Here is a 12,178-nt window from a genome sequence, read left to right as displayed (position 1 = left end):
TGAAAATGTAAGCAAAACATTACATGTCAGCAGGCTACTGAAACATTCAGTCATTCAGACATGTCCCCAGTCCAAGTGATGAGGGGCGGCTCATAGCAAAGAATACAGTGCAAACAGAGCAGGCCACATGAAAAGATGCACTGTGGTGAAATATTAATGCAGCGGTGAGTGAACTGTCATAGGTATCATATTGCTGGTCTCTGTTCTGTCAGTCTGATTCAGCTGAAGTCTGAAAACTCCAGGGTTTTTTTATACCCTTTAACACAATGCAAACAAAATCGTCTTCCTAACTCAAATGTAACGTGTGTAATTCCCCGTAATGATCAATTTCACTTTAGGACATTTGAACGTGAAAAATGCATTTTATATACTGTGCCTTTATTAATCAACCTACACTACACACGTGGTGACTTGTTATCACCACATGAACTCATGTTGAGGCAAAATTCTCAGGATGAATGAAACTCTCATCACTCACATGCTAGAGACAGCCCGGCACGTGGAGCATTAGAATTTAATGAGCTTCTAATTTTAGAGCGCTGCTGCTCATAATAGATTTAATGCATATTTATGCCTTCTAGGTACCCCAGCATTGAATAAGAATTGGGAAATGATGTAAGAAGGAAACTGGTTCTGCAAATGACAGGAAACAGCTCTCTACCTGTAACCTTTCTGAAAGAAAGAAAGAAAGAAAGAAAGAAAGAAAGAAAGAAAGAAAGAAAGAAAGAAAGAAAGAAAAGGGCAGTTCTGAAGATCTCTACAGACTCTACTCTGACAAGAGAGCTATGACAAATTCAAATCAAGTCCACAATAGTCCTGAATGGTCTACATCCTAATAGAATACCTGCACGGCCACCTAATAATTAAGTTTATTGGAGAAAATACATTCGGATTGAATGTATAACATAAAAAAAGTAAAATACACGATGGTGGAATATATAAAATAAACTTACAGAATTCTGCAGCACCTAAGTCAAGCTTACCCATCTTTGCTGAATAAAATGTCCTTGTCCGACGATGGAAGCGTTTATTTATAAATTCCTCCGCTTAATGACAAAAGCACCGCGGACAGCTCCGGTAATGCCCCGACCGGGTCGAACCTAACCGCATCCAGCCGACCGGTTCGGTCTTACGGGCAGTCGAGAGAGAACCGCGTAGAACCGGCGGGGCTGAACTCGGGCAGCAGCCGGCGCGGAGTCTCCTTGCGCGCCGTCCAGAGGGCAAAGTCGAGCCCAGTCATGTTTTTTACCGCCGCCCCGTTAGTGCTTCTGTCCTCATCACTTATACATGAGGCGTGCCGCGCTTACTTCGCCTTCACGAAGCACTTCGACCACAGCGACGCTCCCTGACCGTCCGACGCGCGACGGGATTGTGCGTCATCACGCCGTCACGTCCCGGCACACTTTTTATAACCATGTTATAATGACATGGTGACATTAGCAGGCGCATTTCAAATACATACAAATATGTTTTGAATATATGTGTCTATACACTTACTTCTATCCGCTTGTTATGTAGTTATTATCTTAACTGGTTCAGTGTAATACTACAGATTCTCAGCAGGTAGGAATATCGCATTCATATTTCCAGTCCAGGACCAAACCTCGGCAGCCTCCAATGTTGACACAATGTTCATTTCCCTAAAACCATCATCCCCACACTGCAACCCCAAGATCAGGAATGCATCATATTGCATTGCCTGAAGATTTGCAATTCCTGGAAAAGAAAATGTCCAATTGGCTCTCCATTTGCATCCACTCATAACATATGAAAGTCAAAAAGTCTGAGGACAGTTGCTCACCACTTCTACAGGCACAACCACTGTGTCATTGTGGTACGGATGTGCAGACATGTCCTAAAAGCATTAAGATGTTAAAATAATTCTACTATTTTTTTAATCAGTCAACTCTTTTCATTAATTTGTGCTCAAATTAAATTTCATAAAGATTAACCAAGAGGAAACTTGGTGCCTTGCCCTTTGACAAAAATTATTACTCAGTCCTAAAGTTTTCCAACAAAAAGCACACTAGAGTCTTCATAGAACACCACTGGCATAATATTCAACTGTCCTTAAAATGGACATTTCAGCAAAAGAGGCAATAATCCCTGTTCATACGCTTTCTTTTCTTTTCCATCAGTGTTTTCTTTCCTCTCTCAACTGCTGACAGCTGTACCAAGAGAGATCTTGTTCTGTGATACCGCATCAATATTCACAAGTTCCAGAGTTGAGGACAGCCAGAAGAGCTGTTGGACATCGCAAGTTCAGATACAGGCAAGGCACAGCTGCTTCCATTCCTGACTAACTGTCTGTCTCACCATGACAGGGAACAGACTGTGATACAATGGCGTCCTTTGGCTTCACCTCACTTTGATGCAGTGACAATATTAACCCAGCTGGTAAGTGTCACTCTATTTTGTGGGACACCATGAGTTTTAATGATCACAGGATGCATCTTTTGTGCCCCGATTCAAGTTAAAACCACCAGTGGACGATGCTTTGTCAAACATCCTCAACTCTTGTTGCACACAGCTCAGACAATATGACTGAATTGGGTTTTTCATCATGAGGACCATTCTTGTCCTAAAAGACTTCATGTCCCTTTGAGCACTCAATGAAGTGAGACGGCCGACCCTTGAGTGATGCAAGCCATCCAGGGCAGAAAGAGAATCTGGTTACCGATTACAGTCTGGGAACCTAATCCATGACCCTCTGAACCAGCAGGGCATTGGTTCTGCAACCAGACACAGGCATCTAATGCAAAGCCTAGTAGCAGGCATGCTAAGTGGCTGGACCATAAAGCCCAAAGACACAATGGCGGAACAATGGCTTATTACTAACTGCCCTTCATGTCTCTACTTTGTACCGTTTGTCCTTTTTTTTGTCCTAGATCTGAAATGTCTGCTGTGCTCTAATGCCACAAAATATGCATTCATAAGCATTCCAAATGAAGAATTTTTTTTTATTGATTTGTATTATTTTGTCTCTGTAGGCTTGCCCTTTTCCAGTGTTTCTGGTTCCTGTAGAACAGGCTAGGCGTAATAAACCCTTTTAAATGTATATTCTCCTCTAGTACATTTGCAGCTATGAACCAAGACAAGTAGGAGGCAGCTGGCAGAAGGAGGTTGCATCTGGTCAGGGAAAGAACCCCCACTGAACTTGCGGTTGGGACTCTGAGCCCCCTGCGCCATCTGGGCTGAGTACGAAAACTGATCCTGTGTCTATTATCTGTTAAACACAAAGATAGGAGTAGCTGTTAGCAGTGGGCAAAGTGAATCCAACAAACAGCACCACCTTGACCAGCCCAAGTGCCCTGTCTGGAAAGAGGGCTGAACTCTGGTTGCAGCATGAAGTGATGTAAGTTGCAGGCATGTCAAAATATTCTTACATGTACACTACTGTTCAAAACGTTTGGGTCATTTAAATATGTCCTTGATTTTCCATGAAAAAAAAGCTATATCAAAATCACAAAGTTAGAAACAATGATAGTAGTCAAACCAATGTTTGCTGATGCACTAAATTCTCTTCTAATGTGTAGAAGGCCGGATTTATTTCTTATTTAATCTGTGCAATTGTTTTCAGCTGTACTAAAATGATTAAAAATGGTTTTAGACTTAACAAACCTAACAAACACAGCATGCCCTTGGAACCCAAGATCATTTTTTTCTGTTCCTCACTTCATGTATGCAGATAAAATAAATATAAAAAATTATTTCCAGACAGCTCTCACTACATACATTTTGAGCACCATTAAATGCTGGGAGATTTTGCTTAGGCTGGCAGTTAAACAAAACGAAATCATTACGAGTCCTCTACTATTTTACGCCGGTAAGTAAATTTTAACTAAATATATATCTATGTGCAAAAATACATACTGGCTGTCCAAATGGCATGGTTAGAATTCTTCAGCAATACACAAAAGTGAATTGTAGAGCTGAATGTTACTCAGTCATGAAATGAGAATTTCACAGGTGATTTCACAAAACAGAACAAAAACTTTACAGTACATTACACCATTTACTGTCCTAACAGGATTCCGTATGAACATATACAGTTGGTACCGGCTTATAAAACTAAAAGAAGTAAAAGATGATGCTAACCACTTTGTCCTCCTGTTGCAATTCCACAAAGGAGGAATGCATTGGAGACAGGAGAAGAGAAAGAAGAAGATAAAGAGATGAAGGGAGAAACAGGGAAAGTCATTTTAAAATTAGCACACTTTTAACACTCAGTATGAGGAAAAACACAGACATTGTCATGCGGTTGGATTAAGAATGGGCGCTTTCTGAGCTAAAGGTAGTATACTATCACCCTCTTGTGGCCTTGAGGTGAACTAAAATTAATATTCCTGCTGCACAACACTGCTTCATCTCAAGCAAGCAGCCAAAAGAAGAAAAATAGGGAAAGGGTTAAAAGGAATGTCTCCTAAATCGTTTGTGTGGCTCATATTGGAGTAAATGAATAAATAAGAAGTCAGGCTTATTGCAAAGGGCTGCTCCATGTCAGGAGGACTGTTCAAATTACACCAAGGGCAAGGAGCTAAGGTCCTGGTCAGAACACAGTCTGATCGGACTAAGGCCCACATGCACAGTGTAAACATGCAACGCATAATTGAGACTTCATGGCTGCCAGCCCAAGGTGAAGAGAGGAGAGGACAAACAGAGCTTGGATTACTTTTTAAATTGTTTTAATAGATTTAAATTTCTCACCAATATTTTTATTTAAATACAGTTGGAAAATGTTGTGTTGTTCTGTCTCTAAATAATCCAAATTCTGCAAACTGCACTCAGATTACATATAATGTTCATACAGAGCAAAGCACTTTCATTATCATACTGTCTCCATTAGTCATATTAAACTTGATTATCTTGAGTTTCATGTGGATAGTATCTGAGACAGTAGATGACCATATATTTAAGCGTGTGTACATGCATGTATAAACTGTACCTTATTGGAGCGCAGAGACACACGTCCCCCACACCGTGCACAGAACTTGGTTTGGCAATATGAACAGAGGTGGCCGCAGCCGTCTGCAAACTTGGTTTTGTGGCAGATTCCACAGGTAGGGGCCTCAACCTTCTGGTCCTGGTTGGTCTGGGCCTCGTCCCCCATCTTCTTCACCTGATCCTTGTACATCTCAAACTGCTGATGCAACTTCCTGCAATGGCAGCCACACATCCAGTCAGACAGCCATCAACCACTCCTATCTCCTCCTTATTGATGAAAATGTATAAAATATTATGCATCGTGATCGCTCAAGTGTATTTAGTCTACAAAGGCACACACACTGATCATAATATAGTGCAAAGTGAAACAGTCAAATGCCTTAACAAATCATCAGCTCATGCAAAATAAACTGCTCTGACAATGGATTATTAACAGATGTTGTAAAACTGATTTAATTCTAAATAAATAATCATACTGTTTTTCTGTTAAAAAAAAAAAAAAAAAAAAAAAAACTCTTTCATCTGCCTGTTTTGGCCACAAACATAAAACAGGTGACATGCGGAAACCTTGTTGAATTTCTTGCTGAAACATTGCTAAATTTGTTATTTCTTTTCTTATTAGCAATTAATATGGTGACTGAACCAAAATGAAAAAAACACTTACACACGCACATGCACACACACTGAACAAAATAAATGTAATTTTTTTTTCTCGTCTAGCACTTAACAATTTCCGAGCATGTTCTTTTTCTGAAAAGTTAGGCCTTATCAGGGCTCTTAGTTTTGTAAACTCAAAATGTATAGAAATCGAATGAGTAAATCGAATAAAAGTAAAGTAAAGTAAATTCATAATAGTTGTTTCAGATAAAATAAGTTCTTGCAGGTTTCAGGGTAATTTGAACCTAGATATCCAAACGACTGCTGAGAAAATTTGTATGATTATGAACTAAAACATCTAAATATTATTTAAATGCACGTGACCCGACAGTACTGTGATGAAAAAGCATTAACACATTAAAATTCCTGTGAACACCTTCATCTATGGTCCAAGATTCCCCACTTGGTGAAAGATAGCCGCTGCAGGTATCATATTCTCTCTGAAAGAGGATCACAGCCGCTTGTGCCATTTAATTCCACTTTCTCAGGTTCCCGGCCGTTTAATGAATCATTTGCACCCGTGTTTCTATTTCAGGGCCGGGCGCCAATGAGCAGTCCGAATCAGCCAGGGAAGAGCGCACCATAAAACCGGCAAGTGGCACCTCTGAGAAAGACAATCAGGGAGTCACTCCGTAATATTCCGTATGAGGTGCGATGAGTGACAATTCCTGTAATCGGACACGATCCCGTGTGCATTTCGCACCGCAAATGTAAATATTTGTTAGCGTCGTGAAATGGAGTCACCTGTTGTGTAAATGCTGTGGTCCCGCCTTTGATTATATAAGCTGTGCTTGACGTAAGCTTTCCGAATACATACAGAGACAGGAGGTCGTTCCCCTCGCTCCAACCTCCTACCCAGATGTGGACATGAAGAAATGCAAGGCCAGCCTCAGCTCCGATCCGATGGAAATTCATTTTAAAACGCCGTATCTGTAGAAATTTAACACTGGGCTGACTTCATATTATGGCGATTAGAAACTGGTTTGGCCCAACATATCCACCTTGCAAGATTCATTAACAGGGTGAATTATTGAGCACGGCCTATCTCTTTACTCCATGGTTGGGTGTTAAACCTCTGTACTCCTTTTTTCTCTTCTTCAAACAAGCTGTTAGCCTACGTTCTCTTGGTCATCCAGTGACCGTGGGCAAATGACTTTTTTTTTTTTTTGTCCTTCTGCGAGTGAATCACCAAAAACATTCCTATGACAGGCCAAAAAAGAACAAAAAAAAAAAAGCATGACTCAGTAGCCCAACAAATCCCAGATTTTTCTTTTGTCTCCAATGTAAAACGAACCCTCACGATACGTGTTAGCCAATTTGCTTATCACATCATCAGGGATTAGAGACGGTTAACCGGAGTCTACCCCTCAGTGTCAACTCTGTTCCTACACATGATCCACCAATATAAGTGTCCATCAGCGATGACAAACACTCCCCACGCTGTTGCATAAGCAACGTCACATTTTACAGCGCAGCTACACACCTCAGTCACTGGATACACCCCTTCGCCCAGCCCTCTCCCATCTGCCCCAGAGAGACACAACACTCCGAGGCCCAGACAGCCAGCCGGCACCGGAGGGGCTCCAGTATCCGCATGGCGGCTGCGGCCGAGGGCTCAGGTAGCACGGCCGGGCAGCTGGGAGACGGGGGCCTATCACTCCGTTACAAAGCAAGGCACACATCTGTTTGCCGCTCTCTACGACACACACCTACACACCCTAACGTAATTTTGCAGCGAGAAACCCGAAGCCTCTGTAATATAGATGAGACAGTTGCATGACCTCTTGCCTATTCACATGCACATATCAGATATAGTGTGCTATAGTGTACCACGGAATGCTTGTTTTTAATATATAATGCTACAGGTTTATCATTTTCTATTAACATCTGTACATCTGAAGTATAATAGTGCCGTCTTTCAGATATGCATTTATAAATCAAGCAATAATTGTTCTTTGATCTAATAATCTTTTAATTTATTAATTTCATTCATTTCAAAATTGTTTAAACTCGTAGTAACAAATCAAAGACAAGCAAATGACATATGTGGGGGACTCCAGGGCCGCCTGCTTGGTTAATGTAACTGGGTAAAAGGCCACACCCAGGGGCCACTCTTACTTACGCATCAGGCTCCTTCTCATTTTGGGACTTTTGCTGGGGCTGGAGAACGTTATTTACCAGCTCAGTGATCCCACTAAAAGGAAACCACCTGTTCAAACAAGCAGACAGTGTGACAGAACATCCCGGAACCAAACAGAGAGAGAGCACAAGAATCCAGTCAGCTCACAAGCCTGATCCAGCACAGGAGGTTCAGGAAGCGCACGGCAACCAACATAAACAGTACATGAGGGCACAGGAAGGTGAGACACAAGTGTTACAGTGGACAGAAGGCAAGAAGGAAAATGGAGAGAGTTTCAGAAGGAGCTGTAGAAAGCAGGGAGACTACAGCCAATGGAGATGTTTTTGATTTCAATTTTCAGTCCACTCGGATGTCATGGGTAAACACACACTCAAACACAAACACACACACACACACACACACATAGAGAGAGATCATCAGAACACAGCATATATCCAAATCCAAAGAGCTGAATAGAAGCAGGTCAAGCAGAACTGGGTGCATCCAGTCCACACGTGGATGAGGTAAGGAGGAGTCAGGACACGCCCTCTTACCAAAGGCAAAAAAAAAAAAACAGAGCAAAATGACACACGGCAGGCAGCCAATCACTGGAAAAGAGGGTTAGGGTCCCCGCTAATCACAGAGGAAGCCACATGAAGCACAGCGCGTCGACTGACAAGAGGGAAAGTAAAAGCCTGCAGCCCTTTGGGTAAGAGGTTACTTACTGTGCCGGCTGAGGCTTTTGTTCTTCTTTGACCCTAAAAAGATAAGTGTGAACTCAGTGAACTCAAGAAGAACATAAAATAAATGCCAAAAAGCAATAAATGCAAAACAGCACCAAACTGAACAAAACCATGTTATATGATGGGCTCAAGAGGGATCACAGAGATCAGTCTGCCACAATCAAATGTGATGATTTCTAAACTCATGCAAACTCATTGGCTGACGACAACAGTAAAAATGATGGACATGGAGACAACGGGAACAATAAAAAAATGAACACAAATGCAAATGAACATAGAGAATGAAATAGAATGTGTCACTCTGCATGAATAGAGGCTGTGATGTTTCTTCATGTGCCAAGCGCCTTGGTTTCATGCAAAAAAAAATAATCTTCCACTCGGAGAAATGTTAAAAAGGGGACCCCAGGAAACAATAAGTACTGACGTAATGTAAAATGAACCAGGTTATAGCAGGTTTGATTGGTTTATTTACATTACGCCAATGCTAAAATATTGGGTGTGACAGATTACTTACATTTTTTTAAGTTTAGCCGGTGTGCAGTCCAGCCAAGGACTTTGAAGCAAAGCGAGAGACAAAGCACAATGCTGTGCCAAGTGCCACATGCCAGAGTCTAGAGGGGATGAACTGGAGTCAGTCACCCAGCAGGAGCAGCTCAGTGCACAGCCCATCTCAAACCCACGACCGGGCTGCTTCCAGCACCGTGCCTTCTGCACGCCATGCACTTATCACGTACAGCACTGTCCGTGTCAGTGGCCTCCATGCAAATGCCTCCATAACCTCCTGAGAAAGATGATAACAATTTGTGATGACCTGGGGCTGGACGTTTGCTAAGGAAATTTTTACGTCACACTCAGGTGAATCTCTGCCCTTCGCCATTCCTTTCACTGTATTCACTTAGTACCGCACACGATCACATGGTGAGGCACTGCCCTCTACTGAGCACAGGAAACATTCCACACTGAAGAGGCAGGGTCGCAGATCTAACACAAATTAAACAGGAAATGACCTTTGCAAGCCACATGAACACAAGGTACAAATGGCTAATAACTAATACAAAGGCTATTGATGTAAAAGATTGAAATTGTATTTGGAGACCTTTGTGAAAGACTCAATCTGGGCATCCCAAGATGTAAAGGAGATATTAATATATGTGATTTCTGTAAATAATAATAATAATTATTAATGTTGTTGTTGTTTGTGTTGCATTAAGTGCTATAAAAGGAAACTAAATTGGGGCATTGGTGGCCTAGCAGGTATGGATCATAAGGTTGCCGCTTCAACCGCCAAGGTGCCACTGAAGTGCCACTGAGCTAAAAGCTCTGTCCACACACACTGCTCCCCAGGCGCCTGTCATGGCTGCACCATGAGTTGTGTGCACCATGTGCTGTGTTTCAAAATGACAATCACTTCACCTTTACTTCACTTCATCTTTACATTTACATTTACGTTTAGAGCATTATCCAGAGCGACTTACAATCAGTAGATACAGGGACAGTCCCCCTGGAGTAACTGGGTCTTCTGGTTCATAGGCGAGTGTGTTACCCACTAGGCTACTACCACCCATCTAGTCATGTTCTGTTCTACATGGTCATGAAGCATCAGCATCTGTATACAGGCAATCCAACACAATATTCAGAGCACAGCATGAACATTGCACACTATTTATGCTATGTATGTACAGTTCAGCAATGACTATGAGTACATGAATTAAAGATGGTGGGGATGATTACATTCACTAGGAGGGCAGATGAGCCATTTGAGCTGATTCCTGGGGGGAAACTCCAACAGCTGAGCAGCGAAACCCAGAAAAAGAGAGAGCGAGATAGACAGAGCATGGTGCTGCTCTTTTCCCTGCTGAGCACATGCCACCACAATTACAAAATCACCAGTCAATAGACAAGAGAGAAGATGGTATGATGAATTTAGTTAAAACACCACTATATAATGCTCACACAATAAATTTATGGACAATATTTGCCATTGATAACTTATACACATGGCAAAGTAAATAAGTATAGAAATAAGTATAATAAATAAGTTCAAATATCAAGAGGTGATTCACTTAAATACATCATATATATCATGTTATATGTGCTATAGCATATATCAGTTAAATTCATCATAATATTCATTCACATTTTGTGTGTTCAGAAAAAAGAACACCTTGTGTATACTGTCCTTTCCACCATAAGGTATAAAACATTTCTTTGGGATAGTGGTTTCGGATTTGACTGTAGAACAAATTAATCTCCATAGGGGATAATAAATAGAAGAATAATCAAAGAAAATATTAGTTAAATAGTGTCATTTCTTAACAGCTCATGTTTATTTTTTTGTAATATTAATGTATATATATATATATGACGGAATGCAGCCCTTTTTTATCAATGATTAATTGCTGTTCATTCTATATTGTTTAGGGAACATCTGAGAATAAATGTACTCTACAAAGTTCGTTGTGCCCTCTCTCTGAACACAGACATATAAAGTCTTGCCATACACATGATTCATAACCATATACATAATTTAAGGTACATCAGCTATCTCTGTATGAATGTATTTTGTAGAACTTGTGATTTTATGGTTTCTGAAACAACATCGCCCCCTGTTCTTAATAAGTGTTTTTATCTTTAAACTGATGTCTCTTTAGTCAGCTGGATCTCTCTTTTTTTACTGAGTGTCTTACTAAACACACTAATGTGATGGTTGTACAGCAAGGCCTGATTCATCAGAGAAGTTCTCCAGCAGCCTGTACTCACATAATACCTGCTGTTGTGCAGAATAAACAGAACACCGTCCCTTTTTACGTCATTCAGCAGGGCATTAGCCCATGAGCCTGGTTTCTAGGGTGCTTCATGATCTGGTAAACAGACATTCACATTCATTTGCAGCAAGATGCTTTGTCCAGGACAACATTATGTTCATGAACAACAGTTTACTTAATATTTGTTTCTTACAACACTGCATGACAACCAAAAGATGCAGTGCATCTTTATGTGTCTACTGTTGACCAGACATAACAGTTAAACATTATGACTAATATTCAGTAGGTTCCCCTTTTGATGCCAAAACAGCACCTACCCTTGAAGGCATGGACGCCACTAAACCTATAAAACTTATCATTTAAATTTACATTTACATTTACAGCATTAATCAGACGCCCTTATCCAGAGCAACTTACAATCAGGGTTACAGGGTCAGTCCCCTTGGAGCAAGTTAGTGTCTTGCTGAGGGACACAATGGTAATAAGTGGGATTTGAACCTTGGTCTTCTGGGTCATAGGCGAGTGTGTTACCTACTAGGCTACTACCACCCTATATCAAAGCCATCAATAGCAGATTCTTTAAGCCATGTTTTTCCAGACTTGTTTTTCTAACATCCCACAGATCAGACCATATGGGCCAGCCATTGCTACACACATTTATTCATGAACCTTTGCTGTCCTGTTGCCAGATCACTGGTTTCACTTACATTTGCATCATTTTGCAGCATTTACATTTCCAACATTTCACTTCCTTGTAGCACTTTTGGTAGGTCCTTAAACTGCAGACTGTGGACATTTCACAGGAGTAGTAGTTTTGGAAATGCTATGACCCACCCACTTGCCTATTTAGTCTCCTTCATACACATCTACTTCAAGGGCAAAATGTTCCCCTGCTGCTTAATATCCCACCACTGCCAGGTGCCACTGTAACAAGATTTTAGAAGTTATTT

General features: G+C 41.1%; 1 protein-coding gene across 44 annotated transcripts in view; it reads right to left on the bottom strand.

Annotated features, from left to right (window-relative positions):
• rims2a (regulating synaptic membrane exocytosis 2a) overlaps positions 1-12,178 on the bottom strand; it is a 111,178-nt gene that overhangs the window by 89,466 nt on the left and 9,534 nt on the right. For 22 of the 44 annotated variants that reach the window (XM_028979711.1, XM_028979702.1, XM_028979703.1 and 19 more), the window contains exons 3-6: positions 8,446-8,478; positions 7,724-7,810; positions 4,946-5,156; positions 4,099-4,110 (exon numbers count right to left, since the gene is read on the bottom strand). In XM_028979711.1, the coding sequence (XP_028835544.1) occupies positions 4,099-4,110; positions 4,946-5,156; positions 7,724-7,810; positions 8,446-8,478 (343 nt within the window). Of the gene's footprint in view, positions 1-983; positions 1,321-4,098; positions 4,111-4,945; positions 5,157-7,723; positions 7,811-8,445; positions 8,479-12,178 lie in introns of those variants that run through there. The other 22 variants (XM_028979719.1, XM_028979723.1, XM_028979724.1 and 19 more) reach the window with 5 other exon arrangements.

Source organism: Denticeps clupeoides, chromosome 5 (genome assembly GCF_900700375.1).
Source record: "Denticeps clupeoides chromosome 5, fDenClu1.1, whole genome shotgun sequence".
Taxonomy (NCBI): Eukaryota; Metazoa; Chordata; class Actinopteri; order Clupeiformes; family Denticipitidae; genus Denticeps; species Denticeps clupeoides.
The sequence above is the reverse complement of the archived record's forward strand: the minus strand, read 5'-3'. Positions and strand labels throughout refer to the sequence as shown.